Genomic DNA, 25953 nt, shown 5'->3' with positions numbered 1-25953 from the left:
TTGGAAAGGGTGCAGAGGAGATTTACCAGGATGTTGCCTGGTATGGAGGGAAGGCCTTATGAGGAAAGGCTGAGGGTCTTGAGGCTGTTGTCGTTAGAAGGTTAAGAGGTGACTTAATAGAGACATACAAGATGATCAGAGGATTAGATAGGGTGGACAGTGGGAGCCTTTTTCCTCGGATGGTGATGGCTAGCACGAGGGGACATAGCTTTAAATTGAGGGGTGATAGATATAGGACAGATGTCAGAGGTAGGTTCTTTACTCAGAGAGTAGTAAGGGCGTGGAATGCCCTGCCTGCAAAAGTAGTAGACTCGCCAACTTTAAGGGCATTTAAATGGTCATTGGATAAACATATGGATGATAATGGAATAGTTTAGGTTAGATGGGCTTCAGATTGTTGCACCGACCTGTGAAACCATCGAGGGCTGAAGGGCCTGTACTGCGCTGTAATGTTCTATGTTCTATGTTCGTAGTTCTGTTAATTCGTTCACTGTTAGGAGTTAAATAAATAAATTGTTACTTTTTGATTGTAAAGTGAGTACCAGGGATTTATTTAACCACTAGAAGTTGCTGAAAGGCAGGTTACACCACTTTGCACATTCCTTTTTGGGCGTTTTGGTTTTCGCTCTCGTGGAGGTGGGGGGGTGGGGGAGGAGCTGTTCAACCTCCTCTTTATAATAGACTGGGGGCTTGGCTCTGGGATTTCGACAGATTTGAACAAATTTAGGGTGCGAAAAATCCAAGCAGATTTAAACAGAGTTGGGGACTAGAGTCCTAGATCTTCAAATAAAACCTAAGTGAGAAATGGAAAATCTGTTTAATTTCGGTTGTTTGCAGTTGGTTAAAGCAAAAGTGGGAAATGGCTCTTAACATTGGCAATGAGATGCTTCCCAAATTTGCCAAGAAAGTTTAGAAAGACAGAAAAAGGTGACACTTTTGCAATTAGCTGCCAGGCTAAACTTGGGTTTAACTAAGGATAATAAGAAAGCTGAAATTGGAACAGAGTTAGTCAAACATTTAGGTATATCAGAGAAACAGTCAAGTACAGTGGAATTTAGAAAAAACTAAATTGCAAACAAAACAACTGGAGATTCCTAACTGAAGAAAAAGGAAGGGAACTGAAACAGCTTGAATTACGATTAAGAGCAGAGGAAAGAATTGCCTTTGGCAGAACAAAAAGAAAGAATCACTCTGGCAGAAGGAAAAAGAAAGAGAGAGAGTTTGAACATTGAAAGTTGGCAGTTACACAGAAAAATCAATTTAAAAGGATGTAGATGAAGGTAGAATATAGAAGGCTTACTGAGGACAACGTTGATGAGTAAACCCATCATAACCAAAGGCCTGGTAGGGATATATAAAAATATGTCAAAACCTTACCAAGTTCAATGAAAAAAGGTATAGAAGTCTTCTTTATATTTCTTTTGAGAAACTGCCTAAACAGATGAACTGTGTGGTTAAGTTAATTCAGACCAAGTTGGTAGGCAGGGCTAGTGAGGTATTTGCTGCACTGTCAGGGGAAGTGTCAAGAGCTATGAAGATGTCAAACAGGCCATTTTAAGTGCCTACAAATTGGTACCAGAAGCATATAGACAACGGTTCAGAAATGTAAGAAAGGAACAAGTTTGAAAGAATTAAACGGAGCAACTTCGATAGATGGACGAAAGCATTAAAAGATAGAAAAGGCATATGAGGATCCTAGGGATATTATTCTGCTGGAGGAGTTGAAAAACTCACTTCCAGAAATGATAAGGACTCACGTTGAGGAACAGAAAGTTGAAACAGTGAGAAGAGTTGCAGAGATGGCGGATGAATACACGAGTGCATAAATCAAAATCTAGCTTTCGACAGCAATTGCATTCTGTGAGGAATAGAAATTGGGAAGGGGGAGATCCTTCAATGAAGATCAAAGAATAGTTTACCATAGACGAAAAAAGAAACCCAAAAGGATGGGAAAAAAAAAAGTGGTGAAAGACCTCAGTTTTCACTGCAATAAAGGTGGAACGCATGAAGTCACAGTGCTGGTGGTTTAAGAAAAGCACTTGGAAACAGGATGTGGTAAAAGAGGCTAAATCAGTGGGATTAGTTAAGGTAGTAAAGGAAATCCTAAGGAGAAGTGAAGGAACTGCAGGAGAGTGACGTGAGAAAAAAAAAGATTAGACAGAGTTGGTAAATTAGCTAGACAACATTTGAAGGTGGCACAGCACTGAATGAAACAAGAAGCAGAGAAGAAATTTAAAATTCGGATGTTTACCCATGGTGTATTGGTGCTGTTACTAATGGTAGAAGATCTCTTAAAAGCAAGGTTTAGTGTTCCCTATCAGATTGAGGAGTTAAGTCAGGTGAATTATCTGGTAAAGATGCCAGATAGGAAAAAAAAAATTATCGGGAATGTCACGTGAATATGTTGAAACCCTGTTATGACAGTGACAGGGAAGTTGGGTACAGTAGTTGCGAGGTGGAAGGCAAGAGGCCAAAACATGTGGCTCCTTTAAGAGATTTGTGCTTTGTCAAAAAAGCCTTTCAAGCGACAGGCAAAGCAACAGTCTTGTTTTGATGTTGTGACAAGTTTGAATTTGGTCAATTAATTTAAAACCAAACTCAGTGATTCACAACCAATTGAATTTAAATCTGATGGCATTGACAACCTGAAACCAATCATATTACAAGAATTTGATTATGTCCTTATGGGTATATAAAATGAAGGCATTTGGAAAATCAGAGAGGGCCAACTGTCACAGTTAGCACAATTCAGCTTCTCAGAGAAATCAAAGGTACCACGATATTTTAGCTCAAAGTCCTCATTGAAAAAATAAAACATCCCTGACAGCAGAATTAGTGGAAGAAAGGCGCTTGTGGAGCAACTGGAGAGGACAGTCTGTGTGAATTTGGAGACATTAAGTTATACTTTATTGCTTCGTATTAACTAGGATTATATTATCAGGACTTGTCTTTATTTAAACAGCATTCCAGTAGAATTTAGAGAAGTTAGGGAGTAGTTAGTAGTCTAAGGGGCAATTGTTGGTTTGTTAGTAATTTTGTTAAATGGTTTCTTGTCACTTGTAAAGTGACGATCAGGATTTTCTTTCTTTTAACCACTCTTAATAGATTACAAGGGGAAAGACACGCTTCCCTGGGTTTTTCGGCAGGAATCACTGGAGGGGAATAGATCAGGGCTTGTGTTTTAGTTTAATTATCAAAGGGGTTCGGCATTCCCCGTTGTAACACGGGTCACGAAAGTTAAAAGGAAAATGCTTGTATAAAATAGAAATGGTAGTGTTCAAAGTTACATACAAATAGGATTAGTATAAAATGTGTAATACTAGATTATATTACTAGATCAATAGCTCATTAATGAAATTAAGGTCTTAAAAAAAAAGAAAAAAGCCACCTATTCATAATGATGGCTAATTTTTTTCTTAGGGGGGAGATGTTACAAAGTTGGGTAGAGTATTTGTGGATTGGGAGGATGGTAAACATTACATGGTCCCTTTAAAAGATCATGTGACTTTTTTTATGCTTAGACATTTAAAATGGATATCTACGAGCAGCAGCTTGGAAGTTTGCAAGTTTGCAAGTACACAGAGAGCACCCGAATTGAAACATTTATATCAAAAGGCCAAGTTAGCAGGCCAAACAGCAGTTTTACAAAGACGACAAGCTTTTGAATTTAGCCAAATTTAACAAGGCACTTATAGGCCAAAAGCTAATTAAATTTAAATCTGGTTTTGACCTATTATCAGAAATATTGATAAGTCATGAAGGGAATAAAAGAAGGGGGTAGTTGGACAAAACCCAAAAACTATCCGCCACCTACGAGAGTTAACAGCCCTTAGCTCTTACGAGAGAATTGCTGGCTTCACAGCCTCCAAGTCTTAGAGAAAGCACCATCTAAACAACAATGGTACTCACAGCACAACTAGTTAATATTCCTGACAGATGAATCGATGGAGAAGGCACAGAACATTCTGGAAGACACATCACCTGGCTGTAATTTTGAGAGACTAAATTCTATTTTATTTTATTTCATAAAAAAGTGGGATTTGTATTTATTGGAACAGCATACCATTATTCAGGAATTGTTAGATGGAAAGGGTTTATTCTGTTCATAGTTTAGTTAATTTGTTCACTGTTAGAGTTAGATAAATAAATTGTTACTTCTTGATTGTAAAGTGAGCATCAGGCATTTATTTTATTTAATCACTAGAAGTTGATGAAAGGCAGGTTACACTGCTTTTTACATTCCTTTTGCAGATTATAAGGCGAGGCACTCCTCTTTGGGCGTTTCAGTTTTAGTTCGGGGGGGGGGGGGGGGGCAACCTTTGCTTTATGACACTTAGGATGTTGGTGGTAGTCAGGGAGGAAGCAGCAGATGCTCTGAGGATGATTCTCCAGAGGACTGGAAGAATATAATTGTGGTTTAGTTGTTTAAAGAGAGTACAAAGAATAGCTAAACTATTATAGGTCAGTTAGTCTTACTTCGGTGGTGGGCAAATTACTAAATCAATCCCGAGAGATCAGAAAATCTGTTGCTTAGAAGAGGCATGGAATAGTCATAGATAGTCAGCATGGCTTTGTTATGGGAAGGTCATGTCTTACAAATTCTTTGAGGAAGTGACAAGGAGCATCAATGAGGGTAGCACAGTGCATGCTGTCTACATGGATTTTACTAAGACACGTGACAAGGTCCCACATGCCAGACTGGTCAAAAAAGTAAAAGCCCAGGGGATACAGGGTAACGTGTCAAATTGGATCCAAAGTTGGCTCAGTAACAAAGGGTAACGGGTAATGGTTGCCCTTGCAAGTGGAAGGTTGTTTCAAGTGGTGTTCCACCAGGCTCGAAATCGAGACCCCTGCTATTTGTTTTATATGTTAACAATTTGGACTTGAACGTGGGGCCACAATTGGGAAATTTGTAGACAACACAAAAAATTGGCCCTGTTAAGGATAGATGTAAGCTCCAAAATGATATAGATAGGTTGGGGAGTTGGCAGTAAAGTGGCAGATGGAGTTCAACAACGATAAGTGTGAGGTAATGTAGTTAGGGAGATCAAACAGTAAAAAAGGAAATACATGGAGGGGTAGACGAAGTGAGAGATCTCGGCATGCAAGTGCACAGGTTCCTAAAAGGTAGCAGTACGGGTAGATAAGGTTGTAAATAGGCATATGGAATGCTCTCCTTCATTATCAGAACTACAGAACACAAAAGTAGAGGTATAATGATGAAACTGTCTAAGTTATTGGTGAGACCACAGCTAGAATACTGTGTGTAGTTCCAGTCATCACATTACAATATTATTGCTCTGGAGAGACTGCAGAGAAGATTTACTAGAATGTTGACAGGTCATAGATATGAGGAGAGATTGGAGAGGTTGAGGTTGTTTTCCTTGGAACAGAGAAGGCTGAGGGGGTGACATGATTAAAGGTATACAAAATTGGGAGGGGTACAAATGGAGTAGAGAGGAGGAACGGATTTCCCCTGGCAGAATTCAAAAACTAAGATCATAGATTCTCGCTAAGTGATAGAAGATTAGAGAGGATATGAGGAAAACCTTTTAAGCAGAGTGTTGTCTGATGTTTGCTGTCAGTGTTGGTAGTGGAGGTAAAGACCTTAAACTCTTTAATAAGTGCTGTAAGCTGCATGGCTACAGGCCACATGTAGGACATTGGGGTTAGAAAGGACATCTGGGTGTCTTTGTGTCGGTATGGACAAGATGGGCCAAATTGTCCCGTTCTGTGCTGTATCATTTCTATGGTTCTATGTTGGGGAGGGTTTAAACTAACTGGGCAGGGGCAGGACCCAGACAGAATAGTCACCATGGGAAGGTGAATGGCCAAAATTAGAAGTGGCAACCAGTCAGTCAGGAAGGCATTAAGATACAAGGGTGTTTGGCAAGGTTGGGTTGTATTTACATTAATGCCAGGAGTCTGATGAACAAGGCAGATTACTTGAAGGCACAAATTGAAACATGGGGTATGATGTCATTGAGAATGGTTGAGAGGGAGGTCAGGACTGGCAGCTCAACATTCCAGGATATAGAGTGTAGGCAAGACAAAGAGGTGGTGGTGTCACAATTTTGTTCAGAGAACATATTACAGCAGTAAGGAGGGATGATATCAAAGAGGTAGCCCCCCAAAAAGGAGCAAATCACATTGCCAGCAATGTACTATAACCCACCCACCTGCCCCCACAATGTCCAAGAGAAATAGAAGAGGAGATATGTAGGCAAATTTCAGGGAAGTGTCAAAATAATAGGGTAGTGAGGGATTTTAACTTCCCCAATATTAACTGGGCTAAAAATTGTGTAAAAGGTTTGGAGGGAATGGAATTCTTAAACTTTTTAAGCCACTATGTAGAAGGCGCAACAAAAGGGGGCGGGGAGGGTGGGGGTGGTGGTGGGGTGGGGTGATGCTCATCCTGGACTTAATTTCAGGTAATGAAGCCAAGCATATGGTTGAAGTACCAGTGAGGGAGCAGATGGTGATCATATTTCCATTGGAGTCAAGATTGTTATGGAGAAGGACAAAGATGGGCCTGAAATTAAAATGGTTCAATGTGGGGGGAAGACTAATTTTAATAACATCAGATACAATTTGGCCAGAGTGGACTGGAAGCAGATACTTTCAGGTATGTCTGCCTCAGAATAGTGGGACACATTCAAATACGAAATATGGAGAGTATTAGGTCAACATGTTCCAATAATGAAAAAAAGAGTGGGGCTATCAATCCTGTGTACCCTGGATATCAGGGGATATACAGCTTTGGATTAAGAGAAAAAAAGGGAAGACCACTGATGGCTCACAACAGAAGCCCCAGAGGCATATAGAACGTACGAGAGGGAACTTAAAGGAGGATACGAAAGGATGTTAGCAGGTGGAAACTAAAGGAAAATCTTAAGTTGTTTTCCAGGTACATTAAAGATAAAAGAATAATGAGATAAAGAGTGGGGCCCAGTAAGGGCCATAGGAGTCATTTGGGCCATGAAGCCAGAGGATGTAGGTAGACTCTAAATGAATACTTTGGGTTGCCGTTCACAAGTGAGACGGATGATATAGAAATTAGGGATAAAAGTCTATCATGCAACTGAGGAAATTAGCATAGACAGAAGAGGTTCTGAATGGTCTGGCAGGCTTTAAAAGCCTCAGGGCCAGACAAAATGTAACCTAGGTTATTCAGTGAGGCAAGGGAAGAAACAACAGGGGCACTTGCAAATATTTTCAATTCCTTTCTGGCTGCAGAAGAGATGCTGGACAAGTGGAGGACAGCCAATATGGTACTGCTATTCAAAGGTAAGGAATGCACCAGCAAACTTCAGGCTGGTGAGTCTAACCTCACTTGTCATAATCCTCCCTTTTTCGTTTAATCCAATGCTATATATCCCTTACAATATAAAAACCAAGAGGACTGCGGATGCTGTAAATCAGAAACAAAACTAAAATTGCTGGAAAAGCTCAGCATCTGTGGAGAAAAATCAGAGCGATCCTTCCTCAGGAGTGATGGTGGCTAAGAAAAGGTCAGTTGAAACATAGAAGTTGAGGTGGGGGAAGGGGGTAAGGATTAAACGGGAGCTGGGGATAGAGCCTAAAGAGAGAGAAAAACAGTTGGACAGACAAAGGAGCAGATAACGATCTGGCTAGGAAGGTGACTAGCTATTAATGAGGATTGTTAGTAGCTAACAATGGGCATATCCCTTGATATCCAGGGTTCACAGGATTTGATGGTCCCACTCTTTCTTTATTGGAAGATGTTGTTCCTATATTAACTATGAATGCATCCCACCATTCTGAGACAGACAAAGAAGAAAGAACAAAGAACAAGGCCTCCAAGCCTGCACCGACATGCTGCCCGTCACAACTAAAACCCCCTACCCCTCTGGGACTGTATCCCTCTATTCCCATCCCTATTCATGTATTTGTCAAGACACCCTTTAAAAGTCACTATAGTATATGCTTCTACTACCTCCCCCGGCAGCGAGTTCCAAGCACCCACCACCCTCTGTGTAAAAAGCTTGCTTCGTACATCACCTTTAAACCTTGCCCCTTGGACCTTCAACCCGTGGCCCCTGGTAACTGACTCTTCTACCCTGGGAAAAAACTTCTGACTGTCCACACCCTTCATAATCTTGTAGACCTCTATCAGGTCATTCTTCAACTGCCATCATTCTGGTGAGAACAGCCTAAGTTTCTCCAACCTCTCCTCATAGCTAATGCCCTCAATACCAGGCAACATCCTGGTAAATCTTTTCTGTACCCTCTCCAAAGCAACCACATCCTTCTGGTAGCGTGATGACCAGAGCTGAACACAATATTCCAAATGCGGCCTAAGGTTCTCTAAAGCTGCAACATTACCTGCCAATTTTTAAACTCAACGCCCAGGCCGATAAAGGCAAGCATGCCATATGCCTTGCTGACGAACCTCTCCACCTGCGTTGCCATTTTCAGTGACCTGTGTACCTGTACACCCAGATCCCTCCGCCTACCAGTACTGTTAAGGGTTCTAACATTTACTGTACATTTTCCATCTGGATTAGACCTTCTGAAGCGTATTACCTCACATTTTTCCAATTTAAACTCCATCTGCCATCTCTGACCAAGTCACCAACCAATCTATATCCAGCTGTATCTTTTGATGGTCCTCATCGCTATCTGCAATTCCAAACTTTGTCTTCTGCAAACTTACTAATCAGACCAGTTACATTCTCCTCCAAATCATTTATACATATTACAAACAGCAAAAGGTCCCAACACTGATCCCCAAGGAACATCACTAGTCACGGCCCTCCATTCAGAAATGCACCCTTCCACTGCTACCCTCTGTCTTCTACGACCGAGCCAGGTTTTTATCAATCTTGCAAGCTCCCCTCTGACCCCATGCAGCTTTACCTTCTATATCAGCCTGCCATAAGGGACCTTGTCAAAGGCCTACTGAAGTCCAAGTAGACAACATCCACTGCCCTACCAATCATATTCGTCACTTCCTCAAAAACCTCAACCAAGTTAGTGAGACACGACCTCCTCTTCACAAAGCCATGTTGCCTCTTGCTAATATGCCCACTGATTTCTAGGTGGGAGTAAATCCTGTATCGAAGAATCCTCTCCAATAATTTCCCTACCACTGATGTAAGGCTCACCGGCCTGTAATTAGCTGGATTATCCTTGCCACCCTTCTAAAATAAAGGAACAACACTGGCTATTCTCCAGTCATCTGGGACCTCCCCTGCAGCCAGTGAGGATATAAAGATTTCCCTCCAGGCCCCAGCAATTTCCTCCCTTGCCTCTCTCAGTATTCTGGGATATATCCCATCAGGCCCTGGGGACATGTCTACCTTAATGTTTTGCAAGACCCCCAATACCTCCTCCTTTTTGATCACAACATGACCCAAACGGTCTACATACCCTTCCCCAGACCCACCATCTACCAAGTCCTTCTCTATGGTGAATACTGACGCAAAGTACTCATTTATTACCTCGTCCATTTCCTCTGGCTCCACACAGAAATTCCTTTCCCTGTCCTTGAGTGGGCCAACCCTCTGCCTGGCTACTCTCTTGCTCTTTATATGTGTATAAAAAGCCTTGGGATTTTCCTTAATCCTGTTGGCCAATGACTTTTCATGACCCATTTTGGCCGTCCTGACTCCTTGCTTAAGTTTCTTTCGACTTTGCTCGTATTCCACCCTTGCTTCGTGTGGTCCCAGCCTCCTAGCCTTGACAAATGCTTCCTTTTTCTTTTTGATTAGGCTCACAATATCTCTCGTTATCCAAGGTTCCCCAAACTTGCCATACTTATCCTTCATCCTTAAAGGAACGTGCCGGTCCTGAGTTCCCAGCAACTTACACTTGAAAGCCTCCCATATATGTTGATTTCCCCTCAAACGTCTGCCTCCAATATACATTCTTCAGTTCCTGCCTAATATTGTTGTAATTAGCCTTCCCCCAATTTAACACCTCCACCTGACAGCTACACTTGTCTTTATCTGTCAGTACCTTAAAGCTTAGTGAATTGTGATCACTGTTCCCAAGCTGATCCCCTACTAAGATGTCAACCACCTGGCCAGACTCGTTCCCCAATACTAGGTCCAGTACGGCCCCTTTCCTAGTTGGACCATCTACATACTATTTCAAGAAGCCCTCCTGGATACTCCTTACAAACTCTGCCCCATCCAAGCCCCAAGCACTAAGTGAGTCCCAGTCAATATATGGGAAGTTCAAAATCACCCACAACAACCTTGTTACTTTTACATCTTGCCAAAATCTGCCTACATAACTCTATCTCCCGCTGACTCTTGGGAGGCCTATAGTAAACCCCAAACATTGTGATTGTACCCTTCCGGTTCCTGAGCTCTACCCATATTGCCTCGCTATATGAGCTATTCGAGGTGCTCTCCTGCAGTACAGCTGTGATATCTCCTTAACAAGTAGTGCAACTCCCTCACCTCTTTTATATCCCCTCTATCCCACCTGCAACATCTGTATCCTGGAACGTTAAGCTGGCAATCCTGTCCCTCCCTTAACCAAGTCTCTGTGATAGCAACAACATCATAGTTCCAAGTACTAATCCAAGCTTTAAGTTCATCTGCTTTAACTGTTACACTTCTTGCATTGAAACAGACGCACTTCAGTCCACCAGATCCGTTTTGATCAGCAACCATATCATGCCTGCTCTTCCTCTGAGTCTTACTGGCCCTATTCTCTACTTCCCTTTGAGTCCATTCACCTTCGCTTTGGTTCCCACCCCCCTGCCAAGCTAGCTTAAATCCTCCCGAGTGACACCAGCAAACCTCCCAGCCAGAATATCTGCGCCCCTCCAGTTTAGATGCAACCCGTCCTTCTTGTACAGGTCCCAACTGCCCTGGAAGAGATCCCAATGGTCCAGATATCTGAAACCCTGCCTCCTACACCATCTGTTTAGCCACATGTTAAGCTGTACTATCCTCCTATTTCTAGCCTCACTGACACGTAGCACAGGGAGTAATCCCAAAATTACAACCTTGGAGGTCCTGCTCTTTAACTTTTTACCTGACTCCCTGAATTGCTGCTGCAGGACCTCGTCTCTCATTCTACCTATGTCGTTAGTACCAATATGTACAACTACCTCTGGCTGTTCACCCTCTCCCTTCAGAATGCTTTCTGCCCGTTCAGAGACATACCTGAAAGTATCTGTTCCCAGTCCACTCTGGCCAAATCATATCTGATGTTATTAAAATTAGTCATTCCCCATCCAGAAATTTAAATTTCAGGCTCATCTTGGTCCTTTCCATAACAATGTTGACTCCAATGGAGATATGATCACTATCTGCAAAATGCTCCCACCCTGGTATCTCAGTGGCGGGAAACTATTAGAAACAGTTGTGAGGGACATACTTAATCTGCATTTGGAGAGACAAGGATTAATCAAGAAAAGTGAAGTTTGGTTTTATTCAAGATTTCAACATGGCTTTTGATCAGGTCCCACATGGGAGACTAATAGAAAAGATGAGACCAAGGCATCCAAGGAAATTTAGCAAATTGGATCGACAATTAGCTGAGTGGCAGGAATCAGAGGGTGATTGTTGAAGGGTGTTTGTGTTACTGGAAGTCTGTGCCAAATAGGGTCTCAGGAATTTGGAGCAAGAGTAGACAATTCAGATCTTCAAGCCCACTCTGCCATTCAACATGCTCATGGCTCATCTTATCATGGACTCAACTCCACTTTCCTGCCTGCTCCTCATTGCTCTTTAGGTTTCCAATGAAAAGGGAGATATCTATTCTTTCTTGAATCTGTTAATTGATGCTGGCCCCACTGCACTCTGGGCTAGTGAGTTCCACAGATTCATATACCTCGGAGAGAAGAAGTTTCTCATCACCTCAGTTTGGAACCTACTTCTTCTCACTCTATATCTATGGCTTCTTGTTCGAGACAGTCCCACAAGAGGGAACATCTGTTCAATGTCCACCTTATCAATCCCTTTTAGCATTTTATGTACTTCAATCAGATCCCCCACCTCATTCTTCTGAACTCCAGATATTCAACCACTCTTTCAATATCCCTTTCATCCCCAGAATGGATCTGGTGAACCTCCTCTGAACTATCTCCAGTGCCACCACATCTTTCCTCAAGTAAGGAAACTGGACACAATATTCCAGATGTGGTCTCACCAATACTTAAATAATTATAACAACATTTCTATACTTTTATAATCCAGGCCTTTTGCAATTAATGCCAAGATTCTACTTGCCTCTCTTATTATATAATGCACCTGCATACCCACGCACAAGGACACCTAGATCCCTCTGCACTGATGCACTTTGAATAATTTAAAAATCACGTGATCAGTGTTCGGGCCCTTTAATATTTGTGTTTTAAAAAGTGATTTAGACTCAAATATAGGCGGGTTGATAGCAGGTTTGCACAAATACAAAAATTGGTAGAATGGTAAATAGTGAGGAAGGTAGCCTTAGACTGCAAGAGAATATATACGAGTTCATCAATTGGGCTGATGAGTCAGAAATGGAATTCAACCGAGATAAATCTCAGATGATGCTCCTAGGCAGGGCCATCAAGGCAAGGGATAATGAGCAGTTAGAACCTGGGATGTACAGAGGTGCATGCATACCGGTTCTTTAAGGTTGCAGGCCAAGTGGATGAAGTGCTCATGAAGGCATATTGGATACTTATGATCAGGAACGTTCTAGGACTATATAAAACATCGCTTAGGCCACAGCTCGAACGTTGTGTGCAGTTCTTGAATCCACATTATATAAGGGATAGGACGCGGAGGGGATTTATTAGGATGTTGCCTGGGCTAGAGAGTTTCAGTCATGAAGAGAGATTAGGGTTGCTTTCCTTAGAGCAGAGGAGATTGAGCTGGGACATGATTGAGATGTATAAAATTATGAGGGACACAGATATGGTCAGGAAGAAATTTTTACCCTGGAGGCAAAACTGACCAGGTAATGTGCAGAAGGTTTAGAGGAGCTATGAGAAAAAACCTTTTTACCCAAAGTGTTGTGGAATCTGGAACTCTCTGCCTGTTGGGGTGGTAGAAGCAGAAATCCTCTCACAACATTTAAGAGATTAGGACCATACTCATTGGAGTTTAGAAGAACAAATTTCACCAAAGATCCTTAGACAGCACCTTCCAAACCCACGACAACTTCCATCTAGCAGGACAAGGGCAGCAGTTACATGGGAACACCACCACCAGCAAGTTGCTCTCCAAGCCATTCACCATCCTGACTTGGAAATATATCGTTGTGCCTTCGCTATTGCTGGGTCAAAATTCTGGAATTCCCCAAGGGCATTGTGGGTCGACCTACAACACATGGACTGTGACATACCACCACCTTCTCAAGGGGAACTAGGGACAGACAATAAGTGTTGACTAGGCAATGACATCCACGTCTCAGGAGTGAACAGAAGAAAAAGTAATTAGATATCCACTTGTGATGCTGAGGCATAAACGACAATGGACCAAGTGCTGGAAAATGGGATTGTAACAGCGAGCTGGCTGTTTTTGCTTGGCATAGATGTGATGGGCCAAAGGGCCTTTCTCTGTGCTGCATATCTCCAAGACTCTATAAAGAACGAAATGATTGCACTAGGTGAGATGCAGAGGAAATTCACCAGGATGTTGACTGGGATAGAGTTGTTTAAGCAATGTATAAGCTCAGACTGTTTTCTTTACAGAAGGCTGAAAGAGAACCTGATTGAGGTGTATAAGAATATTAGGGACATGGACAGGGTGGATAACAAACAGTTGCTCCCCTTAGTTGAATGGTCAAAAACAAGGGACCATAATTTAAGGTGAACAGCAGAGGTTTAGAGTGGATCTGAGGAAACATTTTTCCCCCAGAGCATGGGACTCTGGAACACACTGCCCTGGGAGGGTGGTTGAGGCAGGATATCTCACAATCTTTAAGAGCATACAACAGTACAGCACAGCACAGCAACAGGCCCTTCAGCCCACGATGTTTGCCAAACATGATGGCAAATTAAACTAACCCTGTCTGCCTAGTCTTGGTCCAGATCCTTCTATTCCTTGCATATTCATGTGCTTATCTAAAAGCCCCTTAAACACCCCTATTGTATCTACCTCCACCACCACCCCTAGCAGTGCGTTCCAGACTACCACTACTCTCCAAGAAGACTTGCCCTCCACATCTCCTTTGAACTTTCCCTCTCTCACCTTAAATGCATGCCCCTTAGGTGTTAAGACATTTCAACTTTGGGAAAAGGATTCTGACTGTCAACCCTATCTTTGCAACTCACAAATTTTACAGACTTCTATCAACTCTCCCCTCAGCCTCTGCCGCTCCAGAGAAAACAACCGTAGGTTTCTAGCCTCTCCTTATAGCTCATACTCTCTAATTCAGGTAACATCCTAGCAACCAGATGAGCACTTGAAATATCATACCATTCAAGGCTATGGGTCAAATGCTGCAAAGTGGGATTAGTGTCGATTTAGACTAATTTTATGGACCAAAGGCCTCTTTCTGTACTGCACGATTCTTTGATTCTAAATTTTGAGGTCTGGGGTCATCATGAATTTGTGAATATTCAAACTAAATGGCAAAATAACTTGTCCTTTATTTGGATAACCATACCTGTGGACTTGTTGGGTTCAAAGCGGCACATTAACCATAGTTCTTGATTGTATGTAGACAAGCCAGGTGTTTGCAGCTTTAAAGGACTCGACTGGCATTGATGGGAAAATAAAAAGGCAAACATTAACCTTCAGTAATTGATTGGTGATATAGTAACTACCAACTGTAGCACATCACAAAAAAGGCTTCAAATTCCAAACAAGATTTCAGAAATTTAGCTTGAGCATTTCAAATCTTCCAAGAAAGCAAAATATCACCTCTATAACCCCTACTAATGATAAATACCTAAAACCAGTTTCAGTTCTGCTCTAGGAGACAATAAGGACTGCAGATGGTGGAAGCTACAATCATTAAATATGGAGCTGGAAAAGTACAGCAGGTCAGACAGCATCAGAGGAGCAGGGAAGTCAACGTTTCTCTGCGCTGAAGCTCTTCAGCCACATTCTGAAATCCCCTACCTGCATCCACATACCCTCCCCCCAGCCCTGACAAAGGCTTTAATTCTGCTCTAAATGGTCTCTGGAGCAAGATTGTGAGAAATTATAACGTTCTATCTTCTGGCGGGCCAGGGTAAAGCTGAGACTGAAGATTCTCACAGCAATCATCACTTCAGGTTGGTGGTACACTCCAGTACACGGCAGAGTGAGACAAACACCAAATACAGGTTGGCACTCCTGCTTCTCTACACTCTAGAGAAGGTTGACATTTTCTGGTATTCCTTCTGTGCTTTCCAACAGTTGCTCAAAGGATCAAAGTGGATTTTGTTTTAATATTTAAATTAATCCAATGTTCATTTCATGCAGTTATCAGTTCCACCTAAAAAAAGGATCTCTAATATACCAGCTGTCTTGCTGGTGACACAGATTAGATGCAGGACCTAGGGACCAGAAATTAGTACAAATGGCACATGGCTTACTCCCCAAATCTCCATGTCTTTTTGCTCAACGTGGCCTATAGCAAATGCCAGGATATCTGATCATTGTGAACCATTTGATTGGAGTTTGACAACACAGTTCCTCACGCTAACTTCTTCTGTATTTTACTTGTGTGTGAGGCAATTTTTCATGCTTCATTACAGTTTTCTTGTTTAAAAATAATAATGACCAAATAGAATTCTAAGTTATCAAGGTGTGGCAAAACAACTAGCGGAACAAGGAAGCTGAATGTTATTATTAGCTACAATTAAACTAATATCCATGGAAACAACTCAACTTTCAAAATAGGATCGCCTGATCATGCTTTTTTGATCTTATCATTGACAGTACCCAATGCTTTCATGGATTACCTTTGGTCTTACGATCAGAAAAACGAGACTCTGGCAACAACGGACAAAAACTCAAAATCAAAAATAAAATTAGTTAGGTGATTCCACAAACTCATTATAAAGCAAGTGAATGCTTTACAGCACTAACTTACCAGATGACCTTTGCTTTTGGGTGAAATTGGTGGCAAGGCTCTGGATACAATAATTTCTGGACCTGAAATCAGAAAGAATAGATCATGTGAAACAATGCACACATTTCTCAGTGAATAATAAAGAAAGCTAATGTATTTCCAATCCTACCGCCAATCTGCATCAATTTCAGGAGATCCTGAAGCATATTCTAGGATGAGTTCCTCTCCCATTTCATGTAGGAAAAAAAAACGCATCCTAGCCATTTCCTCAACTATTGATCTGAGCTGATAATGGTGATCCAATTAGCATAGGCACAGGTGGTGATGAAGAAGCAGTGGTAATGTCAACGAACTAGTAATCTAAAGGTCTAGACTAATGGTATGAGGGATGAGTTCAAATCTACTCCAGCAGTTGGTCAAATTTAAATTCAGTTGATAAAATCTAGAATTGAAAGCTAATCTTATAAATGGTGACCATGAAATTATCATTATCCTTAAAAACCCATCTGGTTTACAAATATCCTTGCAAGGAGAAAATCTGCTATCCATACCCATTTTGGCCAACATGTGATTCCAAGTCGACAGCAATGTGATTGACTCTTAACTGCTATCTGAAGTAGCAAACCAGTCAGTTCAATAGTAAATATCAATGGGCAAATGTGGCCTTCTCAACAATGCACAAATCTCAATTTTTTTTTTAAAAATTAATCCTACTTCTCTAATTAACAGCTGCAACTCTATACCACTACTACCTCACCCATCTCCGAATCCAACGTGTTATTCTCCAACGCTTCCACCACTACAATCAGACCCCACCACCAAAAAGATATTTCTTTCCCCACCCCATCTGCTTTCTGCAGGGACCGTTCATTCAGTGATTCCCTCGTCAGCTCTACACTCCCCACCAACTTCAGAACCACACCTGGTACCATTTTCTGCAACATCTACCACTACACTTCCCCTCTCATTTCAGTCCAAAGTCCCAAACAATCCTTCCAGATCTGGCAGAGATTCACCTGCATTTCATCCAACCTGATCTATTGTATCCTTTACTCCCAATGTAGACTCCTCTATATCAGGGAAACCAAACATAGATTCAGGGACTTGTTCGTGGAGCATCTGCACTCTGCATGCACCAACCAAACCAACCTTCCAGCTGCCATCCATTTTAATTCCCCCTCCCACTCCCTGGTGACTTGTCCATCCTTGGCCTCCTCCACTGTCAGAGTGAGGCCAAATGTAAATTGGAGAAACAAACCTGACATTTCGCCTTGGGAGCTTACAGCCCAATGGCCTCAATACGGACTTCACCAGCTTCAAAATCCCTTCACCCCCAGCCTTACCCCATGTCCAGCCCTCCCCCTCCTCCTCGCCTCCATGACCTGACCCAACTTGTCCATCTTCCTATTCACCTATCCATTCCACCCTTCCCACTGACCAATCACAATAACACCCTACCTACATCCACCTATTACCATCCCACCTACCTCCCTCTATTTACTTCTGGGCTCCCCTTCCCAGTCCTGAAGAAGGGTTTCGGCCCGAAATGTGGACTTTCCTGCTCTTTGGGGGTTGTCTGACCTGCTGTGCTTTTCCAGCTTCACATGTATTATCTTTGTCTTTCTCTGTTAATATCCTTAAGACCTCAATAGATCACTTCTTTACCTTCCAAATTCTAGACCATAAAAGGTCTTACTTGTCTAAATCTATAATAACTTAACCCTTGAAATCCAGGTATCATCCTTGTAAACCTGCACCGAACTCCCTCTAGGGCCAAAACATCTTTCCTAAGGTGTGGCGTCCACATCTGCTCACAGAACTCTAAAAGGGGTCTAACTAGGGTTTTGTTTAACTGCAGTGTAACATCTACATGTCTATATTCCAGTTCTTTAGATCTGAAGGTCAGCATTCAATTTGTCTTATTAACTATTGTCTTTACCTGCTCATGGCATTTTAAAGAATTTTATCTACACCCTACAAATCTCATTGGGCATCCACTATATTTAACTTTGTGCCTTCTAAATGTTGTGGTCTGGACCAAACCACCAAAAGTATATAGTGGATATAGCCTACACATCTTTTAAAAGGCAAGTGTAAGGTGCTGTGTTTCAGATATGATTCGATTGGTCCACCACTAAGCTTCAATCAAAACACACTTGACTCTTACAACATAGTTAAAGTACAACAAAAAAAATTGGCCTAACTCAATTGAAACACCTAAAGATAATATAATATTACTTAGGCACTAATCATCAACTGCTCCAAAATAGGCAGCATCCCATCGGCAAAGGCAATTCAGCCAGTTATTATTATCACATGCTCTCCAGTCCAGTCAAAAGAAACAATCTGCCCCTTTTAAGAGGAAGCCTTTCTGTCTAAGACTACATACTAGCAGCAGAAAAGTCAAGCTTTCATCAAGCCAACTAACTGAAAGCAAAACTAAAGTCTTCTGGATCTGTGTGTCTGATCCCACCCACTCATGATTCTTTTGTCTTACATAAAACAAAACACCCTGGGAGAACTCAAAGCTGTTTACCAACTGCTTGTCTAAATGAGGCATTTCGACACCACTGTGACAGCACCCCTCTGTAAGTGAAACAGGACAGAATGCATCTCTGAAAGGCACAGCATCACAAACCCTGATATAGCCTTTTTTTCATCCAAAATAATAACCTCTCACTTACTTACATTAAAATCCATCTACCACAGCTTTGCCCATTCACCTAATCAATATTCTGTTACAATTTTACGCTGGTGTCAATACTGTCCATAATGCTGCCCAATTTGACATTATCAAAGTCATGATAGAATACTGAATAATTGAGGCCACAACACTGATTCCTGTGGGATACCACTAATGACATCCTGCAATTTGAGTACTTACCCATTATTCCAACTCGGTTTCCTACCACTCAACAAATTTCCTAGTCATGTCAGTAATTTGCCTTCAATTCCACCTAAGCTAACAATCTAACATGTGGAACTTTATCAAAAATCTTCTGGATGTTCACTAAAACAACATCCATCAACTTACCTCTGTCCATTACCTTTGTCACCTCTTCAAAGAGGTCTATGGAGGTTTGTCAGGCATGACCCATGAATCCATGCTGGCTCTCCCCGAGAGGAAAACTGAATTTTTTTCCCCCCAAAGTGATCAGTTACCCTATTCTTGATTATTGACTCCAACAATTTCCCCACCACAAATGTTAGGCAAACTGGTCTGTAATTCCTTGATTTCCCCCGTCACCCTTCTTAAAGAGCAAATTTCCAACCCAGAGGTACAACTCCTGAATCCAGGGAGCACAAAGATTATGGTTAGGGTATTGGCAATGTGCTCTCCTACCTCCTTTAACACTTGTGGATGGAAGCCATCATACCCTAGGGATTTGTCACTCATCAGTTCCACTAATTTCCCCATTATTGAAGATTTATGTAAGCTAATTTTATTTAGACCCTGTCTCTGATCCTAAGTTCTTTGGGACTTCTTTTCTGCTGTGAAAAACAAAAAACAATTATTCAGCATATCTGCCATTTCCCCACTGACAATATCTCCCCAACTCAGCCTTCAGTGGCCCAACAGTACTCTTAACGAGCCATTTTCTCTTTAGAAGGAATAAAATTTCTTCTTATTGTCTTATGTTCCTTGAAAGTTGCCATTCACAATCCTTTTCAGCCACTCGTGAGCAGCTTTGTATTTGTACCGTTCTGTGGTATTTGTACTGTTCTTTGCATTTTTATAAGCCCTTCCTTTCAAATTTATACTGTCCCCTACCGCTTTGGATGTCGCCTTTTTTGAGAGGCGAATAGGTACAAACTGCTTCTGAATGGCATCAAATGTTTCTTTGAACATCCCCAATGTTATTCAGTTGTCTTACCGATTAGCAGAGCTTTCCAGGTTACTGTAGGCAGTCTGCCTTATCCCATTAAAGACTGCTTTAGTTAAAACAAAAATTCTAATATCCAATCTTTGCTTATCTCTTACAAACATTATATGAAACTCGGTCATGTTATGAATACTATTTGACGAATGCTCAAACAACTAGATCTCTAATATTAGACTCATTGTTTATTACTAGATTCAATATTGCCTGTCCCCTTGACACATCCAATACATATTCCTTTAGGAAACTATCCTAGACACATTCTAGAGATTCACAACCTCTCTGGTAGATGTTTGTCTATCTCTCCCAGATTAATAAACCATATACTCCTTTAATAATACTCTTCCTTTGTTATGTAGTTCCTAATTTCAGATTTCTTATTATTTTCAGTTTTGCTAGGGCCTTTTGATACCACAGTCAGCAGTCACACTCACATTGCCTCTAGAGTTCAGCTCTTTTGTTTCTTGTTTGGACCAAATGAGACTTTTTTGATGTTAGAAGCTGTATGGCCCTTGCAGAACCCAAACTGAGAAGGCTATTATTGTGCAAGTGCCACATCATGCCACTAATTCCTGCCATCACTTTGCTGATTGACAGTAGAATAGGCATGTGATGATTGGCCAGATTGGATTTTTTTTTTTTTTTAAACGAATAGGGCATACCTGGTCAGTTTCCCATACTGTCAGATGAATACCAGTAATGCAGCTGTGCTGGAATAGCTCTGCTAGGTGTGCAGCTACTTCTGGAGTACAAAGGTGCAGTACGATTGCCGAGTTGTTGTCAGGGCCAGCAGCCTTTTCCGTATCCAGTGCATTCAGTCATTTCTTGATAATAATGTGGAGTAAGTTTAATTAATTCAAGATTGATGATGGGAACCTCGAACAGGCCAAGATGGATCACCCACTCAGCATATCTGGCCGAAGATGTTTGCAAATGCTTGAGGATTTTTTTTTGGAATCATGTCTGGGACATCACGTCATTAAGGACGTGAATATTTGTGAAGTCTCACTCTACACTTATTTGTTTAATTGCCCACCATCATAGCTGGCTGTGGCAAGACTGCAGTTTTGATCTGACCTGCTAGATGGGGATTACTAAATTTTGTCAATCTCACTCCACACTTTTGGGAATGCTCTGTTGTTACTTCATCAGCTTTGCAGCTTATTTTAGCTAAGCCTGGTATGCTGTCCTGCAACAGTGAAAAATGAAAAATGAAGTGAAAAATAGAGTGAAATATGTATCAAGCCATGACTTGACAGATTGCTGTTGAGTACAATTCTGCTGCTGCAACTAACACGCTGTAACTAACTGCCTCATGGTTTCTAAGTTGAGGTGACAGATTGTAATGTATCACATTTAATGTGGTAGAAGTGCCAAACAACACAATGGATAGTAGGCTCAGCGTGAGAATTGGATTTCATCTCTACAAGAACTGTCTAGTGATCACTCATATTAATATTGTCCATGAACAGCTACATCTATGACATGTAGACTGGTTGGAGGGAGGTCAAGTAGATTCTTGTTGGTTTCCTCACCAACTCCTCCAGGGTCAGTTTGGCAGATATGTCATCCAGACTCAGCCAGCTTGGTCAGTAGTGGTGCTACTAAGTCACTCTTGATGATGAATACTGAAGTGCCCCAACCAGAATATACTGTGATTTATTAAAAAAAAAAACACCACATCATTCGTGGCACGTGACATCGCTGTCAAGTACAGCATTTAATGCCATCCCCAACTGCCCTAAAAGAAAACAACAGCTTCCAACCTTCCTGAGCTGCTGTGGTCCATAATGAGTAGATACTCCAGGACTGCTGGTAGAAAGGGAGCTCCAGGTTTTTCAGAAATAAAAAAAAACAAGAGAACTGTGAATGCTGGAAATCAAACAAAAACAGAAATTGCTGGAAAAGGTCAGCAAGTCTGACAGCATCTGTGGAGAGAAATCAGAGTTAATGTTTCGGGTCCAGCAACCCTTCTTCAGATTTTGAGAAATAATTCCACTCCACCCTGAGCATAAAACCATAGCCTCCCCTTCTGGGGAATGGGATATTATAGCCATAACAGAAACATGGCTGAGAGAAGGGCAGGACTGGCAGCTCAATGTTCCTGGATACAGAAGCTACAGGCATGATAGATGTACAAGTAAGTGTGAAGTGGGAGTTTTTTTTTTAAATTTATTCATGGGATGCGGGTATCGCTGGCCAGGCAGCAGTTATTGCCCATCCCTAATTGCCAGAGGGCAATTCAGAATCAACCACATTGCTGTGGGTCTGAAGTCACATGTAGGCCAGACCAGGTAAGGATGGCAGTTTCCTTCCCTAAAGGACATTAGTGAACCAGATGGGCTTCTCCCCGACAATCGGTAATGGATTTATGATCATCATTAGACTCTTAATTCCAGATATTTATTGAATCTGCCATGGCAGGATTTGAACCTGGGTCCCCGCAACATTATTTGGGTCTCTGGATTAACAGTCCAGTGATAACATCACTACACCATCGCCTCCCTTGTTGCCCTATTGATAAGGGAGGACATAACAGCAGTGCTTAGAGAGGATATTCTTAAAGGAGTCTCAAATGAGGCCATATGGTTAGAACTTAGAAACAAGGGGATGTTCATTCTGTTGGGACTGTATTATAGACCGCCAAATACCCAGCGGGTACGAGAGGAGCAGATGTGTAGAGAGACTGCAGATACCTGTAGGAAGAACAGTAGTATTAGTTGGAGATTTTAATCTCCCCTGTATTGACAAGACCGCCCAGACTATAAAAGGCACGGACAGGGTGTAATTTGTTAAATATGCCCAAGAAAGTTTCCTAAATCAAATGTACAGGGCCCTACACTGGACCTCCTCTTCGAGAACAAGGTCTGGCAAGTAACTAAAAGTGTCAGTCGGCAAGCACTTTGGGTCCAGTGACCGTAACTCTTAGTTTTAGCATAGTTATGGAAAAAGATATCCATTGTCTTTGAATCGCTGGAAGAGTGCTCTTCTTCTTCTTGGTATGGCTCTGTGCTGCTGCAGTGTGTTGTTGCCCTTTTAAATAATGTTCTCATGGAACTTGGTTTGTGTGTGTTAGGGTGGTTGCTGTTGAAATTCAGTACTTGGTCAGTGCGTGTGGTCTTCCTGTGTACTTTTGTTAGGAATTCCCTATTTGTCCTGCATTCCACTATGACGTCCAGGAATGGGAGCAGTTTGTTCTTATCCTCTTTTCTGGTGAATCGGTTTCTGGTGAGGGTGTTGTTTATTAGTTTGTGTGTCTCCTCTAGTTTGGTCTGTTTAATAACGATGAAGGTGTCGTTCATGTAGCGTATCCATAGTTTTGGTTGGATTAGCAGAAGGGACATACTTTCAAGTCTCTGCATCACCACTTCAGCTATTAGTCCGGAGATAGGTGATCCCATGGGTGTCCCATTGATCTGTTCGAATATTTGGCCATTAAAGGTGAAGTGGGTGGTGAGGCACAGGTCCAGTAGCTTCAGCATGTTGTCTGTGGAGAAGGTGTCACTGAGGTCTTGCTCTTGTTTTAGTAGTGCTGTCATTGTTTCTCTTGCTGGTGGTAGGTCTATCGACGTGAATAAGACAGTAACGTCAGATGATACCATGGTCTCGTCGTCATTTATTCTTATGTCCTTGACAGAATTGAGGAACTCTTGGGTTTGTCTACTTTCAGGAGGCTGTAGAATCAGGGGGTGTTAGTTCCTTCAGGTTTCATGGATAAGGAGAACCACCAATTCAATTGGGACAACACCAAGATCCTGGGACAAACAAAGCAGAGACAAGCATGGGAATTCCTGAAGCCTGGTACTCCACTAAGAAAGCCATCAACGAACACAGAGCTCGACCCCATATTCACTCTACTGCGACAGAAAACCGGAAGTGAGGTAATCCAGCCCGACGGACACCAGAGTTCAAGTAACAGGCGGGAAAACACAACAGCACTTCATCAGAGGCTGCACCGATGAGCTTACCCAACAGGATAATGAAACATCTGCGGAACAACAAACCAGCTCGGCGAGCCAACCAACCACAGCATTCACAACCCGAGCTACAAGTCTACTCAAAAACCTTAAATGGATAACGTATTGGTAAATGTCATAAGATGATTGGTGTAGTGTTGCTAAGGCTTCTTATCAAGATGTAACCAGACAATGAGGAAACATGATTTACGTATAAAAATGCAACTGTAACTGCCCGTTTTAGACTCGTCTTGCAGAGTTACTGGTAACCCTGTTTGTCGACTCTCTTTGCATGCATGCAAGCAATCAATTAGTTAATGTCCAACGAATCACCACTTGACTGGTCATTTCTAGTCAAGGGCATTGAACCTCCAATCTTTGGGTAAGCATCCTCCAAAGATGGTCTTTGAGATACACAATGCAGAATCGCCAACCAGAAACGGATAGCCAAATTCCATACCCATGAAGACAGTTTCAATCTTGATCTTGGGGTCATGTCATGCTACATGTAACCACACCATACTGTTCGGTGTTTGTAAAATCTTCCTTCCTGTTCTGTTTTGACACCATCACCTTGATAAATTGTTATGATCTCTCTACCTCAATTAGTTTGTGCAGTGTTGGATTACTTGTTACTTTGATGAGACCTTTGTCGAGCCACTCTCATACCTAGCATGTTATTCCAGTCATTTGGTTTGTCCCTAGCACCATCTTATTTTTGATTTTGGGTAATTCTCTCTCTGCCTTAATTAATCAGTTCATAGGTCATCCCTTCACATGCCATTCAGAGCTCCTGTAATTACAGGTTGGTTAGCCTGATGTCAGTAGTAGGAAAACTTTCAACATTTGGAATGGCAGTAATTGATCAGGGATAGTCAGCACAGATTTACTGGAGGGAGATCCTGTCGAACTAATTTTATTCAGCTTTTGAACTGGTGACTAAATATATTTGAGGGTAGTGCAGTTGATGTGGTTTACATGGACTTCAGTGAAGCCTCTGACAAGGTCCCACATGGTAAGCTGTTCCAAAGGATAGGAGCTCTGTGGGTTCTAAGGCAGGCTGGCAAACTGGATTCCAACATTGATTTGCAAACAGGTGGCAAAAGGTGATGATGTAGGGCTGTTCTTGCGATTGTGACCAGCAGGGTATCATAGGGATCAGACCCTTACTGTTCATTATGTAGATTTGTGACATGGCTATGAAGGTAGAAAGTATAAACTGGTGGTGTTATTGATAGTGAGGAAGATGGTCAAGGGCTACCATCTGATATTGATCAGCTGGTAAATTGGGTAGAGCAATAGCAGATGGAATTTAATCCTGATAATTGCGATGTGATGCATTTTAGGAGGTTTAATAAGGGAAGGATTTTCACAATGAATGGTAGGTTTCTAGGAAGTACGGAGGTGCAAAAGGGACATTGATCCTTGAAAGTATCAGCACCAGTAGATAGGATGAAGACAACAACGTATGGGATGTTGGCCTTCAACAGTCAAGATGTACAATATAGGAGCAAGGAAAATGTTTTTGCAACTTTATGGAGCAATGCTTAAGTCACAGATGGAATACTGTGTGCAGTTCTGGTTGCCACATTATCAGAAGGACAACAGTAACAGTGCAGGAAAGGGCACAGAGGAGGTTCACGCAGATGTCAGCTGGGATGGAAAATCTCAGTTGTGAACAAAGATTGGATAGGCTGGGTTTGTTTTCTCTGGTGCAGAGAAGGCTGATGCGGCACCTAATTGAGGTATACAAACTTAGGACAGGCATAGATCTGGTAGATTATGAGAATCTTTTCCCCATAGTGGATAGAAGAGGCCTGTTTCGATGCTGTATGACTCTGACTCAAGAAGAGCTAGTAGGTAACCTCAGAGGTAACTATCTTGCTCCAAAGATGACACAAGGAAAACACCTCAGCTGAGATATCTAAGAGCAAGACATCGACATCTAGACTGTTAAATAGCAATTAATCAAAAACAAATCACTTCTCTCATGATACAGATCATGGACCCAATTGGAATAGTCTAGAACTCAAGGTAGACAAACAGGAGGCTAGAAAAACACTGCAAGCCAGGCAGCATCTGGAGAAGTCAACATTTCGAGTATTACCTTTCTTCAGGATTGGATGCGGGGGTAGGGTGAG

The 25953-nt window shown here is 41.9% G+C and overlaps 1 protein-coding gene across 1 annotated transcript in view; it reads right to left on the bottom strand.

Annotated features, from left to right (window-relative positions):
* The window catches only part of tmem181 (transmembrane protein 181), a 175776-nt gene that overhangs the window by 93033 nt on the left and 56790 nt on the right, over positions 1 to 25953 (bottom strand). Inside the window, exons 3-4 of the mRNA XM_048601241.1 lie at positions 15997 to 16058; positions 14581 to 14671 (exon numbers count right to left, since the gene is read on the bottom strand). Of these exons, the coding sequence (XP_048457198.1) occupies positions 14581 to 14671; positions 15997 to 16058 (153 nt within the window). The remainder of the gene's footprint in view (positions 1 to 14580; positions 14672 to 15996; positions 16059 to 25953) is intronic.

This window comes from Rhincodon typus, chromosome 9 (assembly GCF_021869965.1).
Source record: "Rhincodon typus isolate 14 chromosome 9, sRhiTyp1.1, whole genome shotgun sequence".
NCBI lineage: Eukaryota > Metazoa > Chordata > Chondrichthyes > Orectolobiformes > Rhincodontidae > Rhincodon > Rhincodon typus.
The sequence above is the reverse complement of the archived record's forward strand: the minus strand, read 5'-3'. Positions and strand labels throughout refer to the sequence as shown.